The sequence below is a fragment of the Chiloscyllium plagiosum genome, chromosome 18 (genome assembly GCF_004010195.1).
Source record: "Chiloscyllium plagiosum isolate BGI_BamShark_2017 chromosome 18, ASM401019v2, whole genome shotgun sequence".
In the NCBI taxonomy this organism is placed as follows: domain Eukaryota; kingdom Metazoa; phylum Chordata; class Chondrichthyes; order Orectolobiformes; family Hemiscylliidae; genus Chiloscyllium; species Chiloscyllium plagiosum.
Window position 1 is genome coordinate 20,053,398 of NC_057727.1, and position 26,173 is coordinate 20,079,570.

Here is a 26,173-nt window from a genome sequence, read left to right on the forward strand (position 1 = left end):
TCCTTTAAACGGTTGTGGTGAGCTGCTTTCTTAAATTGTTGCAGCTCATATGGTGTAGGAATACCCACACTGCAGCACAAATTTGGCCCTAGTTCCAAGTCAGAATCACGTAAAGGAAGCTTACCATTATTGATATCTTGCAAAAATGAAAGAAGGGTTGACTGTTTTACGTGAAAAAGACAAGAAATAGTCAAATTTAGGAGAGATTAAACTGCTTTGCCTCAAATAAGCATATATAGGTTCAGCAGGTTTATCCGGGGTGTTCCTGCAAAGTTGAAATTGTGTAATCTTTCCAAGCTGATTCTTTCATGTTCGTGTTTTGTTTCCTGGTTGTTTTGAAGGTTTTAAGGAAAGTTAATTGGTATGACAGTTTTAAATATTTTTCAAAACATCAGTAACCTCTTCTGAGATGCCGAGATTACTTGAGCTCTTCCCCGCTTTTTGGTTTTCTCTTGTGTACATGAGTTCAGTTGTCTTAAAGTATTTATAGAATCACTACAGTGTGGCAGCAGGCCATTCAGCCCATTGAGTCCACGTCAACCATCCAAAGAGCATCCCACCCAGACCCATTCCCCTACCCTATCTTCATAACCCTACATTTCCCATGACTAGTCCACCTAACCTGCACATCCTTGGTCACTATGGGCAATTTAGCATGGCCACTCCACCTAGCCTGCACATCTTTAGATTGTGGGAAGAAACCCATGTAAACACAGGAAGACTATGCAAACTGTTCAGAGCTGAAAAAAAGTGTCTTAAACTGCTTCTACTGTTCAAGGACACAGGAGAGAAAGAGTTATTTGAGTAATAAATTAGAGTTAAGTTAGGATTGACAATTTACTTGATCTATCAAGTCAAATTTCACTCACATCTACTTGTTATCACCTGCGATAATAATAAAATATCAAAGACCTACCACATTAACTGACTTTCTTTCTCTATGTGTGCTGCTGGATGGCTGTTTTTCCAGTATTTTCTGTTTTTTTGTAATTCTCTATCATCCTGTCTCGGTGACTATCTTGGATGGTCTGTCATCCATGCTTGGTTGTTATCACCTGTGACTCTTTAAGATTCAAGCTCCATTTCCAGCTTATGAACAAAAAAATTCAAGGTTGATATTTCAATGCAGTATTCAATGAACATTGCACAGCAGTGCCACTTTTTGGATGAGAGGGCAAACCAAAGTCTCCTCTGCCTGCTTGGATATAAAAGATCCTGTATTCAGGAAGAACAAGAGAGTTATCCCAGGTATCCTGGCCAATGATATCCCTTTGTCAATGTCACCAAAGTAGATTATCTTGTAATTATCCCATTATACTGTGTGAATATTAACTCCATAAAATGTACGAGCAGAAATATGCCATTCAGCCCATTAGGTCAGCTCCACCATTCAATGAAATCATGGCTGATTTGATAATCCTCAACCATACTTTGCTACCTTTTCCCTATAATTCTTGATTTCCTGACTGATGAGAAAATGTGTCCATCTGACTATGCCTTGTGGTCCTGGACTTTGCTATAAGGGGAAACAACTCTCTGCATTTGCCCTTTCAAGTCCCCTAAGAAGTTTGCCTGTTTCAAGAAAGTTGCCTCATTTTTCTAAATTCCAATGAGTACAGGCTCAGTCTCCTGAACCTCTCCTTGTTAGACAGTTGCCCCGTACCTGATATCATGGTAGTGAACCTTCTCTGGACTGCCTCTAGCACCAAACTATCTTACCTTAAATAAGGAGTTCAAAACCATTTACAGTATTTCATCTGCGGTCTGACTAGTATCGTGTATAATTTTAGCAAAACATCCTCCCATTTATATTCCATTCCCTTTGAAATAAGACCAACATTCCATTGAACTGAGATGTTGGCTTTTCTGAATTATGCACAAGGAGTCAACTTTGTAAATGTTTAATTAATCACTTTGTCTGTAGTTTTCTGAATATTTCTTTTAATAATATTCAGCTCCTCTATTCACAAACTTGGTGAGAGAACATTTAGTTTCCTCATCCAAGTCATCAATGTATATTGTAAATAATTGTGGCCCCAGCAGTGATCCCTCGCTCAGTTACAGATTGCCAACCTGAAAATGCCCCCTCATCCTAACTCTCTGTCTTGTATTAATTAGGCAGTCCTTGATGTATTGCAAGTATTCTAGCCTCGCCACTGAACTCTTCTCATTAAGTAATATGCAAATGAAATACTGTAAATGGTTTTGAACTCCTTATTTAAAGTAAGATAGTTTGGCACTAGAGGCAGTCCAGAGAAGGTTCACTAGCCTGATATCAGGTATGGGGCAACTGTCTAAATGTCTTCTAAAATTCAGCATCTACTGTTGCTTCTTTATCCTGCTTGTTACCTCTGCAAAGAATTCTAGCAAATTCACCAGGCATGATTTCATCTACATTAGGTCATGCTAGCCCTGTTTAATCGAACTATGAAATGCTTGTTTCCTACTTTACAACAGTTGGTATTTCAATCCTTCAGTTGGTATTTCATTTGTTAGAAAGTGCTTTGAGTCCTTCGATGATCATGAAAAGCACCGTATAACACCTTGTTTTTCTTTTAAAATGTTACCACTTTTGTTGTCTTCGTGGGCATTGAACTATTTCCAACTTCATATCCACTCCATCAGAAAGACAAACTGTCCTCCTGTTGCACCATTGCCCTCTGCCCCTGACCCAGCGAATCCGCTACTGGAACTATTCAGTACTGAGGATTATTCTGTTGTTTTCCTGGGTGGCCTCTCACCTTCCATCATCTGAAAGCTTCAGCACATCTATAATTTGACTGTTCTTATCCTCCAGTTGACCTTTCACTCCTGTTCTTCTAATCCACCCAACTGGCTCTTCATTTCCCCTGTAATTTCTCTCACAAATCTCCAGTTTAAAAATTCTCACTCATTTTACTCAGAATATGGAGTAGATGTGGCCAGTATTGATGATCTTCTGAAAAACTTCAAAAAACTTATTGGCTACCATAGTTCCAGAATGGAACATAAACAACTGTTAGGATTAAGTTTTCAACATGGCCTGCAAGGCAGGTGAAATGTGCTGAAAAATTTATTTTAGTATTTCAGGGAATTATTGAATGAAACCTTATTGATACTCGGACTTGTATTGTTTAAATTTACATGACCAAACTAAATTTTAATTGCTTGAATTTGCTGAAAACAAAATAAAGTTATAAACATAAAGAAGAATGATTTAGAATAGTTGTGAAATCAAGATGTTATGTAGTGCATTTTCATATTTACTCACTTAAAAAGTGAGATGGAATAAATGTCAAACTAATTTCAGTAATATCAATTTTATTGGAAAGACACAGCAATGCTGAATTGAATTGAATTTATTGTCACATGTACCGAGGCACAGTGAAAAGCTTTGTCTTGCAAGCAATACAGGCAGATCAGAGAGTTAAGTCACATAGATAAGTAAATAATAGGTAAACAGCAGCAAAAACAAAAACTCAGGTGCAGGCAAATGTTAAGAGTTTGTGAGTCCATTCAGTATCCGAACAACAGTAGGGTAGAAACGTTACAAAACTGGCTGGTGCATGTGCTCAGGCTTCTGTACCTTCTCCCCAATGGTGTAGGTTGTAGAAAAACATTGCCAGGGTGATTGTCCTGGCCGAGTTCACCACACTCTGTAACCGTCTCCGATCTTGCCATACAGACAGAATGCTTTCGATGGCGCACCTATAAAAGTTGGCAAGGATATTCGCTGTCATGCCAAATTTCCTCAGCTGCCTAAGAAAGAAATGACATTGTTGGGCCTTTGTAACCAGTCCACATGAAGAGTCCAGGAAAGCTTGTTGTGAATGATCACTCCCAGGAGCTTGACACTCTCCACTCGGACCACTTCTGTGCTGTTAATGTGTAGGGGGGCATGAGTAACATCCCGTTGAAAGTCAATAATGAGTTCCTTGGTTTTGCCGGCATTGAGAGCTAGGTTGTTCTCAGTGCACCATTTTCCAGGTCTTCCATCTCCTGTCTGTAGTCTGTTTCGTTGCCATCTGCAATTTGTTATCAAAGAATTATACGAAAATTCATTGAGCTTAAATGTTTTACATTAATCACAGCTTAGATACTTTGTTCAGTTTTGATCATGCTACAAAGGCATGTTTTAATTAAAATAGAGAAAACTGGAAAACAGATCCTGCACATACTGATGAAATTTGGAAAGCTTAGAAAATTAATTCTCTAATTCAATATTTTGGATACAGTCAATTTTAAAACATTACATATGATCTCTAAAGCAGAGCAATTATTTGCAAAAACAAGACTCAGTGAAACTGTTAAAACTTAAAAATTACCTGGAAATTTTCTCATCATCTCTGATTTAAGAAGCAAAAGAAAAATTGTGGCTGTAAGAGTTACTCCTTTTTTGAGGAATTTTAGGTGTTCAAGGTTATTTCCTCGAATTCCAGGAGCAGCAATTACTGTTTTATATGCTGTTGCATTGTTTTGGAACTTTGGGGGAAAAAAAAAGCTCAAAGCAACAACACTTTTAAAAGGATAAAGACAGACAAAAGGCAGCGACCACATGGTCAGTGAGGGAGAGAGAGAAAGAAACCTACGCTGCTAACTGACATAGCAGCAAATCTGCACAGTTACTGCCTTCACTGTTTGAGTTCATATATCTCTGGATATCAGAGTGCATCGAGGAAAAATGAATAAACAGCAAAATTCACAGCTAACCTTGGAGGAACCTGTGCGGGAGAGCTCATAGCACAGAAACAGATAAGTGCATAATTTTTTTAACATGCAACCTTAATGTAAGTCTACAGTAGTGAGTAGAGTGGGTTATTTTAGACAGAAAAAGATAGACCAAATCTAAAAGTTGAAGTTTTAAATTGGAGGAAGACTAATTTTGACAGTTTCAGGCAAGAACTTTCAAAAGCTGATTGGGGTAGATGTTTGCAGGTAAAGGGATGGCTGGAAAATGGGAAGCCTTCGGAAATTAGATGACAAGAGTCCAGAGACAGTATATTCCTGTTAGGGTGAAAGGAAAGGCTGGTAGGTGTAGAGAAAGCTGGATGATGAGAGAAATTGAGGGTTTGGTTAAGAAAAAGAAGGAAGCATATGCCAAGTATAGACAGGAGAGATTAAATGAATCCTTACCGGAGTGTAAAGGCAGTAGGAGTATTCAGAGAGAAATCAGGAGGGCAAAAAGGAGTTAAGGAGAATCCAAAGGGATTTTATAAATAAATTAAGGACAAAAGGTTAACGAGGGAGAGAATAGGACCCCTCAAAGATCAGCAAGGTAGCCTATGTGTGGAGCTGCAGGAGATTGGGGATATACTAAATGAGTATTTTGCATCAGTGTTTACTGTGGAGAAGGACATGGAAGATATAGAATGTGGGGAAATAGATGGTGACATCTTGAAAAATGTCCATATTACAGAGGAGGAAGTGCTGGATGTCTTGAAACCTATAAAAATGGATACATCCTTAGGACCTGATCACGTGTATCCTAGATGTCTATGGGAAGCTGGGGAAGTGATTGCTGGGCCTCTTACTGAGATATTTGTATCATTGATATTCACAGGTGAGGTGCCAGAAGACTGGAGTTTGGCTAATGTGCCACAGTTTAAGAAAGGTGGTAAGGACAAGCCAGGGAACTATAGACCAGTGAGCCTGACATTGGTGGGCAAGTTGTTGGAGGGAATCCTGAGGGACAGGATTTACATGTATTTGGAAAGGCTAGGACTGGTTGTAAGTTTGCTTGCTGAGCTGGAAGGTTCAGTATCAGAAGTTTCGTCTCCATACTAGATAACATCATTGGTGAGCCTCTGGTGAAGCACTGGTGTTATGACCCGCTTTCTATTTGTGTGTTTAGGTTTCTTTAGGTTGGTGGTGTCATTTCCAAGTTTTTTTCTGAAAGGGTGGCAAATGGGGTCCAAGTCGATATGTTTATTGATAGAGTTCCGATTGGAATGCCATGCTTCTAGGAATTCTTGTGCACGTCTCTGGCTTGTCCTAAGATGGATGTGTTGTCCAAGTCGAAGTAGTGTCCTTATTCATTTGTATGTAAGGATACTAGTGATGTCTTTTTGTGGCTAGTTGATGTTCATGTATCCTGGTGGCTAATTTTCAGCCTATCTGTCCAATTAAGTGTTTGTTATAGATCTTGCAAGGTATCTTGTAAATGATGTTCGTTTTGCTTGTTGTCTGTATAGAGTCTTTTAAATTCATTAGCTGCTGTTTTAGTGTGTTGGTGGGTTTGTGGACTACCATGGTGCCAAGAGGTCTCACTAGTGTGGCAGTCATTTCTGAGATGCCTTTGATGTAGGAGTGAGTGGCGAGGGTTTCTGGACAAGTTTTGTCTGTTTGTTTGGAACTGTAACAAATACTATGAACAAACACATCAACTTGGACACCATTTACCACCCCCTGAGAAATAGAACAGGAAATGTCATCACCAACCCAAGGAAACTTAAATAGGTAAATAGAAAGCGGGTCATAACGCTAGTGCTTCACTGGAGGCTTACCCATAAGACATAGGAGTGGAAGTAAGGCCATTCGGCCCATCGAGTCCACTCCGCCATTCAATCATGGCTGATGCGCATTTCAGCTCCACTACCCATGATGTTACCTAGTATGGTGACGAAATGTCTGAAAACGAACCTTTCAGCTCAGCAAGCAAACTTACATCCAGAACCTCAACTTGAGCTGCATATCTTCTCAAAAGATGCTGAGGCAAGGACTGATTAGGGGCAGTCAGCGTGGCTTTTTGCGTGGGAAATCTTGCCTCATGAACTTGATTGAGTTTTTCATAGAAGTAATAAAGAGGATTGATGAGGGCAGAATGGTAGATGTGATCTATGTGGACTTCTGGAAGGCGTTTGACAAGGTTCCTCATGGGAGACTGGTTAGCAAGGTCAGATCTCCAGCGATACAAGGAAAACTAGTCATTTGGATACAGAACTGGCTTGAAGTTGAAGACAGAGGGTGGTAGTGGAGGGTTGCTTTCAGACTGGAGACCTGTTACCAGTGGTGTGCCACAAGGCTTGGTGCTGGGTCCACTACTTTTTGTCATATAAATGTTCACATCCAAACCATATAAATGGTTTGGATGTGAACTTAGGAGGTATGGTTAGTAAGTTTGCAGATGACACCAAAATTGGAGGTGTAGTGGACAGCAAAGAAGGTTATCTCAGAGTATAACAAAAACTTGATCAGATGGACCATTGGGCTGAGGAGTGGCAGATGAAATTTAATTTGGATAAATGCAAGGTGCTGCATTTTGGAAATGCAAATCAGAGTGGGACGTGTACACTTATTGGTAAGATCCTAGGGAGTGTTACTGAACAAAGAGACCTTGGAGTGCAGATTCGTAGTTGCTTGAAAGTAAATTTGAAGATAGATAGGATAGTAAAGAAGGCATATGGTATGCTTTTGTTTGTTGGTCAGAACATTGAGTACAGGAATTGGAAGGTTATGTTGTGGCTGTACAGGACGTTGGTTAGGCCACTTTTGGAATATTGCTGGTTTCCTTCTGGTTTCCTTCCTATCAGAAGGATGTTGTGAAACTTGAAAGGGTTCAAAGATTTACACGGATGTTGCTAGGGTTGGAGGGTTTGAGCTAAAGGGAGAGGCTGAATAGGCTGAGGCTGTTTACCCTGGAGCATCAGAGGTTGAGGGGTGACATTTTAGAGGTTTATAAAATCATGAGGGGCATGGATAAACAAGATCTTTTCTCTGGGGTGGGGAGAGTCCAGAACTAGAGGGCACAGGTTTGCAGTGAGAAGAGAAAGATATAAAAGAGACCTAAGGGACAACTTTTTCCACACAAAGGGTGATGCATGTATGAAACTTTATTGCTGGAACAGCACAGCAGGTCAGGCAGCATCCAGGGAACAGGAGATTCGACGTTTCGGGCACAGGCCCTTCTTCAGGAATGAGAATGTAGAAGCAACTGAACCTTGTGGAATATCACCGTAGCAATCAGTAAGACGACAAAAAATGTACACCTGTACATCTGCAGTGGTTTACAAGCCCTTGGATTTAGAATTTTATTATGTTCTCTTGGGTTATATTTCTAAAATTCAAATTGGTAATGCTTCCGGTCATGTAAATCCACAACAGTACAAGGCATATTTGTCATATATGTATGTCAAATGAAGTTGACAGGTGGATGTGTTTTTTGTACATAATGGACTTGTTAACCATAGCATTTAAATATCTTCAGCATGGAATTAAGATCAGCTAGAATCATGGCCATTTTTAATTACTTTTAATGCTACTTTTACTGAGTTTCTTGTATAGCTTCAGTTGAAATTACTGTAGGTAGTTGGAATAATATTTAATTGTAGTAAAACATCAGAGTACCGTATCATTAACGCTTCTAAAAATGAAAGTAATAAACAGACTTTGGAATCAGAGAAAATATTTAAACATAATTGTTTTAAAAACAATTTTTAGCATGTATTTTATTTCTAAACAGTTTAAGTGATTTTATATTGTGGATTTGTGGTCATTGGTTTCCAGTCCTTTTACTTGAGTAGTTTTGTTAATATGATGTCTAGACCTTAGAGCTAAGGCGGCAGGGGACCCCAGTTAATGCCAGTTTTCTTTTTCCCTTGTATTCACGATATGTGAATTGTCTTTATATATCATAATTAACCTAGACCAGATGGTTTGTTTTAATGCTTTTCATGTACAGTTTTGCAACATGACATTTTATTCCTTAGAGTTTTGACCTGGGGTGGGGAGAGTCCAGAACTAGAGGGCACAGGTTTGCAGTGAGAAGAGAAAGATATAAAAGAGACCTAAGGGACAACGTTTTCCACACAAAGGGTGATGCATGTATGGAATGATCTGCCAGAGGAAGTGGTGGAGGCTGGTACAATTACAGCAGTTAATAGGCATTTGGAGGGTTATGCAAATAAGAAGGGTTTAGAGAGATATGGACCAAGTATTGGCAAATGGGACTAGATTTGTTTAGGATGTCTGTTCAGCATGGACGAGTTGGACTGAAGTGTCTGTTTCCATGCTGTACATCGCTATGACTCTTATGAATCCTATGGGTCTTGCTTCATTCTGATTTTGTAAACCACTCCAGCCGTGTTGACCACCTTCTTTTGATTCAGATGTCTCGTACTTCATTTCTTCTTTAACCTTCATTAAGTACGTCCTAGTTTGACAGAAACCTTGGAAGCAGATTCCAAAGCTGTTGCTTCTCTCCTATCTCCCTTTATGACCTCATATACACTACTTGGGAGGGTAGTTGAGGTAGGAAAACTTTCCAACCTTGAAAAAATACGGGGATGTTGTTGACTTCTGCTGTAAAATGGGGATATTTATTTTATATTCCGATGTGGAAAATTCTATAAATAGCCTGTGGACAGTTGTTAGTAGGCTTGTATGTGGGTAGTAGCCATTTGGGCAAAGGGCCAGAGTTCTGCCAGAATTCTGGAATTTCATTTCAGTACGGTTTCTGCATTTTTTAAAGAATAGGGGAAGAGGGGTGCAAATTGATATGTTTAACACTTACTGCCTCACAGCTGTGGTGCCTCGTGATGATTCCTGAAATAACTGGATTGGTGATTGATTCAATTGACTGACCGCTTCACAGAATTAAACGACAATTCATTCTCCAGTTATGCACCATTGTACTTTTAACCAGGGCATTTAAATAGCAACATACGTTGTTTTAAAACAAAGATATTCAATCTTTTTACTATGATAGGACCTGATGATCTAAAAGAGGCATGCTATATCGTTTCGAAATGTGCATATTATGACTTTGAGAGCTGAAACTGGAAGTCGTTTGAAAAGCAAACCCTCTTTCATTTTTATCAGGATTTCTTTGGCTGACCCGAATAGTATGTGATAAACAAAAATACAGATCACAGCACTTGCAGATTATAGATTTACACTTGTGTTGTTCAACTGCTAACATAAAACAGCTCAGCTTCTGGGCATTTAAAATCAATTTATGTGTTGTTCTTGCTGTGCTAAAATGGCTTACAGATTGTTGCTTTATCCTTTTTAGGTTTAATGATAGTGCAATAGAGGAGTAGTTTGTGGAAAACAAAATTGTGATTAGGGCACTTCATGATTTGCTTCTTATAAAGTATTGCTGGCATAACACAGTTTTGTAGTAATTTAAGTAACAGTGCAATCCTTTCTGAATCGGACGCAAGTTGGACAATGAATGCATTATATTTTTGCTTATCTGCAGTCTCTGAGATCTCATAATACTGGCAAAAGAAAGCATCTATTTGTGAGAAATTAATATGTAACTTTTTCTAACAAATTTTATGGCATACTATTGAAAAAAATCTTAATGTGTGCTCTAACTAATTTATAGTTATGATTCTTGTCTTGCTTTAAAATTAAGTTACTCCAATTGCAATGCATATATTAATGTTTTGTTAAATGTCTTACTGATTTAATTTTTTTCTGTATTTGCAGAAAACTCCACTGGAAACGTATACATCATTATGGAAGCCAGGCTGGAAGCACTGTTTAAATCTGACAGTGAATATGCTGTTCTTGATAGGTTAGTGTGTGGTAATGTAGATGTGTCTGTAATATATTCAAGGATTTGCCACTTTACTCCAAACAAGCTCTGAAATTGATAGTTTAATATTGTGTTTTATTGTATAGAAAACAGTAACCGGTGGCTCAGTGGTTAGCACTGCTGCCTCACAGCACCAGGGTCCCAGATTTGATTCCAGCCTTGGGCAATTATCTGTGTGGAGTTTGCACATTCTCCCCGTGTCTGCGTGGGTTTCCTCCAGGCGCTCTGGTTTCTTCCCACAAAGATGTGCAGGTTAGGTGAATTGGCCATGCTAAATTGCCCATAATGTCAAAGGGAAATGGGTCTGGGTGGGTTACTCTTCGGAGGGTCGGTGTGGACTGGTTGAGCTAAAGGGCCTGTTTCCACACTGTAGGGAATCTAATCTAATCTAATTGTGAAACAACTGTGATTATCATGTGGTTACATACAAAAATACTAATTCCAGAAAGCTTTTATGTTTGTTTTCCATTCTCATCTCAACTATCCGCCTTTTGTTCACGATAAATTTCATGTTGTCTCTGGCTCTCATAGATTTATGGAAAACATTCAGAGAATGTTCAGAGAAGAGAACTGTTGGAACAGGCTCAAGGAGCTAGATGGTCTACCCCTTTTCCTATGTAAAAACTTTAGAAAGGGTTTGCAAGAGGTTGATCAGGAATGAATGACTTCAGGTAGATGGAGATATTGGGAAAGTTATGACTCCCAATTATCTTGGGAATATAGAAGTTTTAAGAAGTGACCTAATTTAGGTTTTGGCAATGTTATTGGAAACAAAACCCAATATTGTCTTGGAATTATGTTTATAAGGAGAGGTCATAGATTTCAAATCTGTCCATAGATCCATCTAGATGTGATAACTAGGATTTATTTTATTATCTGATCTAGAAAGCTCCTATTATGTTCAAGCTAAGAACATAATTCTATCATCAGTTAAATTATTTTTTTTAAATGAAGGTTCAAGGGTGCTGCTCTCAAAGGCAAGAAATACAGACCATTGTTTGATTATTTCTCAAAGGTAAGATGGTTACTACCAACTGCTCTTACTGTCCGTGGTGAGTATTGAACAACGCACAGTACGTGAACTACCTTTGTCAGTAAAGTTATAGATTGCATATTCAGCATCAGTAGTGGACTATTTCCAAACAAAAAGTCACACTTGCCTGACCAAATTACAGCCAAATGAATTAAATGCCATGACCTAAACCACAAGTTGAGAGGAATAATTGACAGTGTACAGATATTAATCATAGGAGTTTTAAAAATTCATTCATGGTGTGTAACTTTTGCTGGCTCGGCCAGAATTTATTGAAAAGGAGATGATGAGCTGCTTTCTTGAACTGCTGAGTTCATGGATGGATAGGTACAACTATCGTGTTGATCAGAAAGAAGTTCCAGGATTTTAACTCACTGTCATTCTTTCAGTGTCACTATTGTTTTAAAGCAGAATGGTGTGTTGCTTGGAGGGGAACCTGCATGCAATGGTAGTTGGTGCATCTACTGTCCTTGTCCTTCTAGGTGGTAGAGGTCATAGGTTTGGAAGCTGTAAAGTAATCTTGTAAATGGTGCACACCTCTGTTATTGTATGTTGGTCGTGAATGGAGTGAATGTTGCAAGTGCTGTATGAGTTGGCAATCAAGCAGGCTGCTTTGTCCTGGATGTCATTGGGCTTTTTGAGTGTTGCAGTGCAACCATCCAGGCAAGTGGAAAGTATTCCATCATGTTCCTGCATTGGAGGAGAAGCTTTTGGGATTCAGAATGAGAGTTACTTGTTGCAGAATTCCTTGGATCTGACCTGCTTTTGTGGTCCAGTTCAATTTCTGATCAATGGTAATCCCCAGGATGTTGACAGTGGAGGATTCGGTGATGATTATATTGTCACTTGTTAGAGATGATCATTGCCACATGTCAGCCCAAAGTTGGATGTTGCTACATCTGGGCATCAACTGCTTCTGTATCTGAAGACCTATCTGTTGTGCTGAGATTTGTCAGACATCTGCAATCATTCCCACTTTTGATCTCTTAATGAAAATGGTCCTAGGACACTACCCTCTGTTATTCTTGCAGTTTTTCTCAGAACTGTGATTTATTTCCGATTATCGCAAACATCTTCCATTATGAAAAGTATGATTCCAACATTGGAAAGATTCACTTGGTTCCCATTGACTGCAGTTTTTATCGGGCTGCTTTCTGCCATACTCATTTATGGGATTCACATAGTTCTGTCCATTGATTTTGCTGTCTGCATGCAAGTAGTCCTGATGCAAAATCACTGGGTTTGATACTTCATTTTTTGGTATGTTGGTTTTGCACTTGGCATGTCGTCCTGCTTTCTTCATTGAACCAGAGTTCTTGCACTGGCTTGATGGTGATGGTAATGTGGTGGATATGCTGAATCATTCGTTGCAAATTGTGGTTGAATACACAATTGTGCATGACCCACAGCACCTCATGGACGCATAGTTTTTTGATTTTATCGATATTTTCTGAAGGTATCTCCTTTGGCACATTTGTAATCCTACACAAATATGATGGAGAGTATCCTCATTGTGAATATGGGGCTTCATCTCCACAAGGACTATGTAGGTCAGTCCTGATACAGTCGTGAATGTATCTGGGATAAGAAGATAGATTTATTAGGATGAGGACAAATAGGATTGTACCTTTTTTTTGCTCACTTGGGCATTGGGTGCAACTGCATTCTTGTTGATGGAAATTACATTTTGTGCTCTCGCCACCCTCCAATGATGAATGAGGGTAGAGGGTACATTATAAGTAGCATTTAGCGAAAGCTTTCCTTAATCGTGTTTGACCTGCTATTTCAAGATGTCATGAGGTCTGTTGTTAATACTGAGGAATCCAAGACAACTTCCTCCCAACTGCATATGCTGTGCCTCTGATGGGGGTTTGTCTTGCCAGAGAGGCGGCACATACCTCGGCATGACAATAGTGGTGTCTGAAAATTATGGTTTGGTTATTGTGGCTCCTATAACTCAGGCTGTTGCTTAGCTCCTAGTTTTGGCATGAGTTCCCAGATGATGATAAGGGGGACTTTGCAGGCATAGTAGGGCTGTGTGCTATTGTTATTTCTGATCCCTCAGTCGATATTGGTGGTCTGTCCCATTTCATTGCTTTCTGTTGACTTTATAGATCTTAGACTGAGTGGCTTGCTCAGGAATTTCAGTGGGAATTTAAGTTACTACATTATCAAGGGTTTGGAGTCATGATGGATCACATCAGGTAAGGATGACAGATTTCCTAAGCTAAAGAATCTAGAGAGGTGTCATGAATTTATTTTTGGATGAGAGGATTGCGCTGGAGAGGAGACTCATCAGAATGTTGCCTGGGTAGGAGTGATTCAGCAATGAAGAGAGACTAGATGTGCTGGAGTTGTTTTCCAAACAGCAGAAAAGAACATAAGAACTAAGAGTAGACCACCTGTCCCTTCGAGCCTGATCCGCCATTCAATATGAACATGACTGATCTTTACGTGGCCTCAGCTCCACTTACTCACCCTCTCACTGTAACCCTCAATTCCTTTATTGTTGGAAAAAAAAATCTATTTAGGTTTAAAAGCTTCTACTGAAGTAGAATCAATTACTTCACTGGGCAGGGAATTCCATAGATTCACAACCCTCTGTATCAAGAAGTTCCTTCTCAATTCAGTCTTAAATCAGCTCCCCCTAATTTTGAGGATATTCCCTCTTGTCTCAGTTTCACCTCCTAGTAGAAACGTCCTCTCTATGTCTATCTTATCAATTCCCTTCATAATTTCATATGCTTCTATAAGTCTTCCCCCCCACCCCCAACTCATTCTTCTAAATTCCAAAGAATGTAATCCCAGCCTACTCAGTCTCTCCTCATAACCCAACCCCCTCAACTCCGGAATCAACCCAGTAAGCTGCCTCTGCACCCCCTGTAGTGCCAGTACAAGCTTTCTCAAGTAAAGAGACCAAAACTGCAAGCAGTACTCCAGGTGTGACTTCACCAGCAACCGATACAGCTGCAACATAACCTTCCTGCTTTTAAACTCAATCCATTCAGCAATGAAGGGCAAAATTCTGTTTGCCTTCTTAATTACTTGTTGTACCTGCAGACCAACCTTCTGTGATTCATGCATAATGGCACCAAGGTCCCTCTGCACAGCAGCATGCTACAATTTTTTACCATTCAAGTAATAGTCCTTCTTTCTGTTACTTCCACCAAAATGGATGACTTCGCATTTATTAACATTGTATTCCAACTGCCAAGACCTTTGCCCACTCACTTAAAGTATCTCTGTTCCTCTGCAAAGTTTCACAATCGTCTGCACACTTTGCTCTGCCACTCATCTAGTGTTATCTACAAACTTTGACATATTACAAGTGGTCTGTTGCCAAATCACCTGTATAAATTGTGAATAATCGTGGTCTCAATACTGATCCTGAGGCACACCGCAAGTCACTGATTGCTGACCAGAAAAGCACTCATTTATCCCCACTCTTTGCTTCCTGTTAGTCAACCAATCCTCTCTCCATGCTAATACTTTATCCATAATGCCATTCATCTTTATCTTATGTAGCAGCCTCCTGTATGGCACTTTGTTGACGGCCTTTTGGAAACCTAGGTACACCACATCTACTGGGTCCCTGTTGTCCACTTTGTTCATAATGTCTTCATAGAATTCCAAAGTTAAAAATCACACAACACCAGGTTATAGTCCAACAGGTTTAATTGGAAGCACACTTGCTTTCGGAGCGATGCTCCTTCATCAGGTGATAGTGGAGGGCTCGATCGTAACACAGAATTTATAGCAAAAATTTGCAGTGTGATGTAACTGAAATTATAAATTAAACATTGAAAAGTTGATTGTCTGTTAGGCCTTTTATCTGTTAGAATACAGTGATAGTTTCACTTTCATTTGTAAATCACAAAACCTTTGTTTTAAAACGTTGCATTCTCGGGTTAGCTGTTAACAATGGTGATAGCTAGACAATATGTTGAAGGTGTTGGCCCCCTGTGTTCTCTGTCTATGCCATGATTTTTACAGATTACATTACAACAAGTCCACACCGACCCGCCGAAGCGCAACCCACCCATACCCCTACATTTACCCCTTACCTAACACTACGGGCAATTTAGCATGGCCAATTCACCTGACCTGCACATCTTTGTGATGTGGGAGGAAACCGGAGCACCCAGAGGAAACCCATGCAGACACGGGGAGAACGTGCAAACTCCACACAGTCAGTCGCCTGAGCCGGGAATTGAACCCGGGTCTCTGGCGCTGTGAGGCAGCAGTGCTAACCACTGTGCCACCGTGCCGCCCACCATGATGTTTAGATGTAAAACTTCGTTATCTCACCTTTTAGATTAGAATCAATCTAAACATCATGGCAAAGACAGAGAACACAGGGTGCGAACACCTTCAAAATATTGTCTAGCTATCACCATTGTTAACAGCTAACCCGAGAATGCAACTTTTAAAAAAAAGGCTTTGTGATTTACACATGAAAGAAGTGAAACTATCACTGTATTCTAACAGATAAATGTCTTAACAGACAATCAATTTTCAATGTATAATTTCAGTTGCATCACACTGTAAATTTTTGCTATAAATTCTATGTTAGGATTGAGCCCTCCACTATCACCTGATGAAGGAGCGTCGCTCTGAAAGCTAGTGTGCTTCCAATTAAACCTGTTGGACTATAACCTGGTGTTGTGCGATTTTTAACTTACAATTCCAAAAGATCAGTTAAACATGACCTGCCCTTCATGAACCCATGCTGCGTCTGCCCAAGAGGACAATTTCTATCTACAGGGGAACCTCGATTATACGAACGGGATGGACACTATTTCGTTCGGATAATCGATTAAATGCCTTTCCTCTGTGGCTTGAAGTTTTTAAAGTCTGTTCCCCGTTCAGGAGACTGCAGCAGCACACCGCACACGAGACCCTGCCCCAAACACCACCCCTGCCGCCGCCTGCCCCACAAACACCTTATAACAATGCCTGCTGCCTCCCCCAGCACAAAACACACGAGCCCCTGCCCCCAGAATCCTGTCCAACACCGCACCCCCGCCTGCCCTCACCTCGAGGACCCCATCAAACCCCGCCCCTTGCCCCCCAACCCCGTCCAACCGTGCCCTAACCCCATCCAATCCCACTTCCTACCCCAACCCGTCCAACACCGACCTCTGCGCCCCCAACCCAGTCCAACACTGCCCTCCGCTCCCTCCTCCAACCCAGTCCAGCACTGCTCTCTGCCCACCCCACTATGTGGGCTTCTATTCACCCCACAACCCCTCTCCAGGGCAGCCGGACTGTACGCCAACAACAAGGCTGCTGCTGTTGGAGCTGCCTTTTTGGGGTAAGTCTCCAAACAATGCGCGCACATAACGTTTTACTGCAACTTTTGACAGCTTCCACTTTTGCCCTGTACACGACAATGTTCGAGAGATTATCTGGGGAAGGGGGAGTGGTGGGGGTTAGGGTACACGCCTCTGTAGAACTCCAGGGAAAGTGTGGGGGGGAGAGAGAGAGAGGGCAGGAGGTCAGTCATTTGATTTGACGCGATCACTGCTGGAAACACATCTTTGATGTAATGTTTCTATCGGGACTTTGAGATCTCCTTCAGATAATCCGATTTTTGGATAATTGATATTCAGATAATCGAGGTTCCTCTGTAGATGCCTTGCTATTCCTTCCCTGATAATAGACTCAAGCATCTTCTCCACTACAGAAGTTCCCTATCTTTTGTGTACCACCCTTTTTCAACAGTGGCATCACATTTGCTGTTTTCCAATCTGTTGGAACTGCCCCAGAGTCCAGTGAATTTTCAAAAAGTACCGCAAGTGCACGATATTTCTCCCACCATCTCTTTTAGTACCCTGAGATGTATTCCATCAAGGCCAGGAGGCTTGTCTATCCTTAGCTTCATTATCTTGTCCAACACTACCTCCTCCGTAATAATGATTGTTCCTAGGTCCTCATCTACCTTCGTCTCTTTGTTAATTACTGGCATGTTATTTGTGTCCTCCACTTTCAGTACCTTGGCCATTTCATCATATCCCATGACTAAATGGGATGAGCACTTGAAATGCCATACCATTGAACGCTATGGGTCAAATGCTGGAAAATAGGATTAGAACAGATTGATGTTTGATGACCAAGAGGCCAAATGGCCCTGTTCCATTCTGTAAAAACTCTGCCTCAGGGATATGTCACTAGATTGTTTCAGTGATGAAGAATTTCAAAACGGTCCTCCCATCACTTTGGGGGCATGTTGACATAATGGTCACGTCACTCAACTCGCAATGCAGAGGCCCTGACCAATGTTCTGGGGGCATATGTTTGAATCCCACATGGTGAAATTTGAATTCCATTAAAAGCTAGTCTAATGGCGATCATGTAACCACTGGTGACCATCATTAAAAACTCACTGGCTCACTGATGCATATTAGGGAAGGAAATTTGCCATCCTTACCCAATCTGGACTATCTGTGACTCACAGAAAAAGGAATAGGAGAAGGCTATTCGGCTCTTCAGATCTCCTTCACTATTCAATATCATTGTGACTGAGCACACCTGCAGTCATGTAGTTGACTTTTAACTGCCAAAATGCTGGTCTGGCCAGTGAATGGCCGCATCTCATGAATGAGTATGAAGAAAGTCATGAAGATGCACATTTATCACTAAAATTAGAATGGAATTAGAATAACTTATGTGGTGTCAACTTGTTGATGTATAGTGTGATCCTCCATAAATCAAATTATGCACAGATTCTTGGACATTGACTTTTGCATGTAGTTCTTGTTTAGTACTGTGTTCATTCAACAACTCAAAGGATCAATCTCCAAATTGCTAAATGTATCTGTTAATTTTTTTTAGATATGTTTCCTACATATATAATTGAACTTCATAACTGATACAGAATTACAACAAACTTGTTATTGGACGAAGAATGTGCGAGTTGATCAAAAGGTCCACATAATCAATGTAAAAGCACACACTAATAGAAATGTAATGCGATGTGTACACATCACTATTATACTTTATTTACAGCATAAATCACTTAAATATTAATATAACTTGGACTTAAATGAAGCTTAGTGGCAGACAGTCTTCTCACTCACCACCTCCACTGAGTAATAAGACATTGTATAGATCGCGATAATACAGTAAACTTCCAGACTTTGAGGTTTCTAACTTTTGCTGGTTTAGCAAGGGTGCGAGTTCATAAGGTGCTAGTTAAGTTAACGTTTGTACATTTATATGTAATTTTAGTAAAATTGTAAAGGCAAGTTTTTCTGTGTGTATAAAAAACAAAATTGCTGGAAAATTTCAGCAGGTCTGGCTGCATCTGTGGAGGAAGAGCAGAGTTAATTTGCCTGTTAATTTGCTTTTCAAGTCCAAACTCAGTACAGAATAAATTGTTAGTCAACGAATGCTAAACTCATACCGGCTATTAGAAACCAAACAACAAATGAAAATAATTAACATAATTAATTGTAAAGTTGTTTTTGCTGTATTTTGCAAAATTTAATGACTGTGAGCTGCCTTAATTATCTGTAATCATAATTTTATTGCAAAGAGAATTGGTTAATTTTATACTTTATGAATTCTATACAGAATATATAGATGATCTCAGTAATAATGCTGTCTTTCAGTGCAAAGAAACCGGAGCCTTCACTGTTCTTGTGGACAACTATGTTAAAGAGGAAGAGGGTACAGGTGTTGTACATCAGGCACCATACTTTGGTGCAGTAAGTACAATTTTCTTCATTAAAATGAGATGGTTAGTTAGGAATAATTGTACTGCTCTTGTTTATGGTACAGTTCTTCTTCCTTACCATCTCTATCAGGGTATACCACACTAAAATATGCATGGAAATGCATCGTTTGTGTTCACATGATCAATTGTCCTTAGCTGGGGAGGTGAAGACATTTATGTTGCTTTTTCTAAGTGGCACAGATCTACATATGCTCTTTCCAATTCCACCGTGCCATTTGTTATTGGCAGCAGCAGGATTTGACATCTTTTCCAATCATGAATGTTGATAAAGTATTGGCACTGGAATGTAAATGTAATATTTATGACTAATATGGCATTTATGTGGTTTTGTCTGCTTGTGCTTTTCCATTTGCATGCTTATCTAGTTGAGTTCCTGTTGGCATTTTAAGTTGAGTTACATGTTGAATCTTGGTGTTGATGTCAGGGTATCTTTGTCTAAATATGGAGCCCTGAATTTATGGAATTTTGGAAAGATAACATTGACAGATAAAATAAAATCTCCACCACATTTTTATTTCTTTGTAATTGTTTTGAATTATGTCATTGAAAATACCTGACATTTGGTTCTTGAGTATGAAATGTCATGCCTTTGGATTTTTAAAATATCAACTTTTAAAATTTTGGATAGATTACTTAATGGTCCTGTTTTATTTTTAAGACTGGTGTAAATCTATATGTACTTCAGCTATTGTGAATTGTGCATCCTTTTGTGTTCTTGGGATGTATAATGTTGATATTTCAGTGAAATTCACACCAACATGAATGATTAATTGGGGAAGATTGACCTTAAAGATGGGGTGTTTTCTTTTGAGTTGGAATAGAGTTATTTTTCTTGTTTCTGCACTTGAAATAGGCCTTAACAATGATGGGATCTAGTGGAAATAAAATTACTTCCACATTTATTTAGAACAGTTTTTCAGATGTCCAAATTGCGATCACTTTTGAATAACAAGTTACTATAATCATTGGTTTTCAGTTGTTTCCTTGACAATTGTATTGAATGTTTGATGTTGTAGGATACAGTGCATAAGTTTTGATTCTGCTGTAACCTGCACTGTTAATCATTGAGTATTGAACTTGAGTGAGAAAGGTTAATGGGGAGCAAAGAGGTAAGGAGTATGTGTGGAGTTTGTACATTCTCCCTGTGTCTGTGTAAGTTTCCTCCACGTCCTCCTGTTTCCTGCCGCATTACAAAGATGTGCAAGTTGGGTGGATTGGCCATACTAAATTGCCCATAACACGAAGGGATATGCAGATTAGGTGGATTAGACCTGAGAAATGTGGGGTTACAGGGATAGGATGAGGGGAGTGGGTCTGGGTGGAATTCTGTTCAGAGGGTCAGTGTGGACTTGATGGGCCAAATAGCCTGCTTCTGCACTGTAGGGATTGTATGATTCTCTGACCCGATGGAGAAGAGCAAGTCCATGAAATGAAGTGTGGCTGTTAGAATATCTTATGGACTGTGAAATAGACTTCAAATTGCTGAAGGATAACAGAGCAAAGAATAAATAGCAATTTGGTGTCAAAATAGATTTTAAAATGAACACAGGGATGAAGCAGGAGTCTACTTAGGGTGAAGTAAGGCTGGAGACTGATTTTTAAATGAAGACTAGATCTTTTTACAGCTAAAAATAAAAAAATGCTGGAGGTACTCAGCAGTTCAGGCTGCATCTATGGGGAGAAACAGTTTTAAAGTGTCAGGCTCACGGTCCTTTTTCAGAACTGAAAGCTTCATATGTATGGAGTCGGGTATTACAAGGGGGCATAGCTTTAAATTAAGGGGGGGTAGATATAGGACTGAAGTTAGGGGTAGGTTCTTCACTCAGCGAGTCGTAAGTTCATGGAATGCCCTGCCAGTAGCAGTGGTGGACTCTCCCTCTTTATGGGCATTTAAGCGGGCATTGGATAGGTATATGGAGGATAGTGGGTTATTATAGGTTAGGTGGGCTTGGATCGGTGCAACATCGAGGGCCAAAGGGCCTGTACTGCGCTGTATTGTTCTATGTTCTATGTTCTATGTGAATTTTACTCATTCAGTGAGACAAGTATTGAAGTGGAACTTGGCAATGTAGCAACTGTTTTTGTTTGGGCCATGGAACATGTGCTTTGGTTCTCAATAAGTTTGGAGTTTGTGAGCACTAATTGAGACCAGGAAAAATATTCATTGATGTAGTAGAAGGAGAGGTAGGCGTTGCTTCTCTGGTGGGTAAAAGAGTGGACTTCTGAATGGGCTCGATGTAGAGTTTGAAACTCAGCTTGGGTTAAGCAAATGTCAGTGGTTTGCGTCTCTTGAATTGATGTGAGAGTGCAATTTGAGGATTTGAATGTTGATCCATTGGTTGCATGGTTATTAAGACTGCTGCACTTTTGAAAACCCTAGGCATACAGATGGAGGATGGCTCTCTGCTGGTGAATGAGACAAAAAATTGCAAATGCAGGAATCCAAGGCAGCTGGAAGAACAGAGCAAGCCAGGCATCATCAGGTGGTGGTGACGTCAACGTTTTGGCTGTAAGAAAGGTGCTGAAGAAGGGCTACTCCTGAAACTTTGACTTCTTCTTCTTCTGATGCTGCCTGGCTTGCTGTGTTCTTTTAGCCTCCCATTTGTCTACCTATGCTGGTGAATCACAGCGCCAGCCACTAGCTTGAGGGGACAAAAGAGACTCTGGGATGGACCATCCAGAAAACAGATTCTGCCTAAAAATAATATGTCAATTGAATAGGTAAAGCTCGTATGAAATAGCTACTAAAAGAAGAGACAACCAGGATGAATAGCAACCAACGGTTATTAATGAATTTTTTGTTTCATTTTCTGTTTAGAGCAGAATAGTTTCACTGTTACGATGGATGTATGGATAATGTACCTGTTGTCTAAATCTTTTTAATTTTGGCAGTATTTAATAAAATATGTGAATTTTCCAAGAAAACAATGTAAGAATGGCTTTTGGTAAATTGCTCATCATGTAGAAATACGTGCATTTTTGACAATTTTGAATATGATTTGAACTTTACCTGTAAAAACTGCAACAGGCTGTTTTCACATTTCATGGAATACAAAGTTAAAATTGATTTTGATGTATTACCTGAATTTATTGTTTTAACCATGATTAAAAATTCTCTTTTAAGGTTAACCTCAAAGTGTATAAGACCTTTTGCTTTAGTTTTCCAAACATGATGTTTTTAGGTTATTTTTTCCTGTTGTAGTGCAATGGCCTCGATTTTCCAGTAGCCAGTCATTATTCTAGCATGGATGGGATTCAACATGGGACCAACATTCCCTCTAAGCTAGAGAATGTGCACAGCTGCTGCAAGGTTCTGCGCACAGGTCAAGGAAGCTTGTACAATCAGGAAGAAAATTCAAGGGGACACTATTGGGGACCCTGCGGACTCCAAATGAATTGCCTGTGAAATTGAAGATTCCACTGGGCAATTCCTGTATGTCTGGAACCCTCCGAAAGTCCCCATTTAAATGTGAGAACTCGGAAGATTCCAATGAAATGTAACAGTTATTCAGGAAATGTGAGACTGTTAAAAACATTGACTAACTCCTGAGTAGCTATTGAACTGACACTCTCCTGGTGCCCTAACCTCACACTTATGTCCTCAACATTTGAGAACAAAGTGGCTGTCTGTGATGCTGGACCTTTGATAGCTGGTGTCAGTGATTTCAGATCTTTTTGTTTCAGATTATAGCAGCTGACTGCTGTGCAGAGTTTGCAAGACATTTCTGGATTATGAAAGAACTGTCAGAACAGAAGTATGACTTCACATTTTTGGAGAAGCCATGATGCATATATCCTCTCAGAAATGCAGCACAGTCTAATTTTGTTATGAAAAAGACAAGCGTGTCAATCTGTGTGAAATGTCCCACTTTGGAAAATCTGTCCCCATATATTTTTGGCCTTCATAGAAAAACCGGTGGATATAGTAGGATAGACTTGGACTTTAAAAATATAAACATTTTAAAAAATATTACACCTTCAAACAGTTTTGTCCAACCTAACTGCCAATCCTGAAAAATGTGCCTTTTCCTAGTACTACTTTTGGGGTGAATGTTGCGATAGATGCTTCGCCACAAAGGATTTTCTGAAATCTGATTATTTTTAGGATTTTTCCAAGCACTGATCCTTCAACTGTAGGCATTTCTTATTGCATTCCAGATGTAAAGGGAAAATAGTTTTTCAGAGAAGTAAAGTTGGTTATTTACTCTGCCAAAACAATGCTGTCTGTATTCTTGAGTACACTAGTTTTGTCATTTTGCTTTTCCTCCAAAATCCATGTCTCATGAGGCTTCATTCAATTTGGTCCTGTAGGATGATTTCCGCGTGTGTGTGGATTATGGCATAATCCAGAAAGATTCAACACCCGTGTGTCCAGTGGATGCATCTGGCTGTTTCACAGCTGAAGTGAAGGACTTTGCTGGATTGTATGTTAAGGTTAGTGGATGGTTGTTATATGTTGCAGTTTTGGAAGAATGATTTAAATAGATAAGGGGGATGTAACATTTTTATAGTATTGCTGTTTAGCTGTGTAAAAGTGATACGTTACTGTGCAAAGATTTGTAGTTAATTACCGTAAACCAAAATGTTCTAATTTGCAAGTTCTGAAATTGTTTGTTTTCACTTCATTTAATTCAATATGTACAAATTTGTTAAAATAATTAGTTTTTAAAACTAGTATTGCTTTTTTTCTATTCAAGTTTATGGTCAAGAAATTTGGATATTTATTGTTGGAAAAAAATCTTTTACATTCTGACATTTGACATAAAATAGTGAAAATCGGTTTTTGCAGTTGTCTGAAGTCTGATGTTATCCTTTTAGGATGCAGACAAGCATATCCTTAAATACCTGAAAGATAAGGGTCGAGTGGTACACAGTGGGACTTATAAGCACAATTATCCATTTTGTTGGAGGTAAGTGCTGTAGGAAATGAAAGTTGTCTTCATAAGTGTCATTAGAAAGTGATTTAGAATCTTGCATGCCAGCAGTTATATTAAAAAAAGAGGTCTAAGATTTCTTTGATTACATACGTTGATCAACACAAAAAAATGGTTTGTTAGGTTTTCAAGAAAAACCTAAATTCTTAAGGACCCGATGTAGTCTCTTTTTCATCTGTACTGGTATGGGAGAAATGGGTTTTTTGCTCATGGGGTACTGGCATTATTACTAGTGAAACCATGCTCGAACCAAGTGTCCTTTCATGTCATATAACTAGGACTGTGACAAGGCCTTTAAACCAAATTGCTCGAGCTTGTAGTTGGGAGTGGAGACTAAGAAATTTAAAAGAAAAAGACCATAGTGCAGCGTAATTGTGACACAAGTATGATAGAAAGGGACAGAACATGCAAACATAAAAGGATACCAGTTAAAGAGAAATATCTTTAAACTAATAGGGGTGGATTTGAAGCAATTTTTCCTTTAAGCTGCAAATGTGTGCAGCTGCTGCAAGGTTCCACTTACAGCAATTGAGGTAATACAGAAGGTTAATTAGGGGAAGGCTGTTAATGCGGTGTATGTAGACTTCCAAAAGATGTTTCATATGGTGCCAGACAATTGATTTATGATGAAAGTGACATGGAATGAAAGGGACAGTAGCAACTTGGATGCAAAATTGGCGAAGGGATAGGAAAAAGAGAGGAATAGTTAATGGATATTTTTAGGGCTGGAGGAACTTTTTTTATTGTCAGGTTTCTACTGGAGTCAGTATTGGGATCCTTGCTTATCCTGATATGAATAAATGCATCTTGGTGAGCAGGAGACGCTTTCAAAATTTGTAGATGACACAACTTGGGAGGATTGTAAACTGAGGAGAATAGTGTAGACCTTCAAAGCGTCATTAATATATTCGTGGGATAGGTAGATATTTGGCAGATCAAGTTCACTGTGGATATGTGTGAGAAACAGTGTACAACAAAGAGTACTATTGTAAATCATGTAGAAGCAGAAAAAACCTGGGTGTTTATCTACGTAAGTCATTTAAAATGACTTTAATGATTAGAGAGGGATGGTAATAAAGCATACAATATCCTTGGCTTCATAAAGAACAAAGAACAGCGCAGGCATAGGCTCTTTGTGGCCCTCCAAGTATGCGCCGATCCATATCCTCTATCTAAATCTGCCATCTATTTTCTAAGAATCTGTATTCCTTTGCACCCTGCCCATTCATGTATCTGTCTAGATACATCTGAAATGATGCTATCATTCCAGCCCCAACCACCTCCACTGGCAACACATTCCAGGCACCCACCACCCTCTGCGTAAAGAACTTGCCATGTATATCTCCCCTAAACTTTTCCCCTCTAACTTTGAACTAGTGACCCCTAGTCACTAGTCCTTCACTCTGGGGAAGAATTTTCTTGCTCTCCATCTTGTCTGTACCTCTCCTGATTTTGTAGGCCTCTATCAGGTTCACCCTCAACCACCCTCTTTCCAATGAGAAAAATCCGAATTTATTCAACTTCTTCTCATAGCTAGCACCCTCCATGCCAGGCAACATACTGGTGAGCCTCCTCTGCACCCGTTCCAAAGCATCCGCATCCTTTTTGTAATGTGGCAACCAAAACTGTATTCAGTATTCTAAATGTGGCCGCACCAAAATCTTATGTAATTGTAACATGACCTGTCAACTCTGGTACTCAATACCCCATCGGATGACGAAAAGCATGCCATATGCTAACTTGACAACTCTACTGGCCACGTTGCCACCTTTAGGGAACAATGGACCTGAACACCCAGATCTCTCTGTACATCAATTTTCCCGGGTACTTTTCCATTTACTGTATAGTTGGCTGTGGAATTGCATCTTCCAAAATACATCACCTTGCATTTTTCTGGATTGAACTCCATCTGCCATTTCTCTGCCCAACTCTCCAATCTATCTATATTC

At 39.6% G+C, this 26,173-nt stretch overlaps 1 protein-coding gene across 3 annotated transcripts in view; it reads left to right on the forward strand.

The window, feature by feature from the left end:
* The window catches only part of iars1 (isoleucyl-tRNA synthetase 1), a 190,254-nt gene that overhangs the window by 39,182 nt on the left and 124,899 nt on the right, over positions 1 to 26,173 (forward strand). For all 3 annotated transcript variants that reach the window (XM_043707895.1, XM_043707896.1, XM_043707897.1), the window contains exons 8-12: positions 10,411 to 10,498; positions 11,474 to 11,534; positions 19,166 to 19,261; positions 23,602 to 23,724; positions 24,109 to 24,200. In XM_043707895.1, coding sequence (XP_043563830.1) covers positions 10,411 to 10,498; positions 11,474 to 11,534; positions 19,166 to 19,261; positions 23,602 to 23,724; positions 24,109 to 24,200 — 460 coding nt within the window. The remainder of the gene's footprint in view (positions 1 to 10,410; positions 10,499 to 11,473; positions 11,535 to 19,165; positions 19,262 to 23,601; positions 23,725 to 24,108; positions 24,201 to 26,173) is intronic.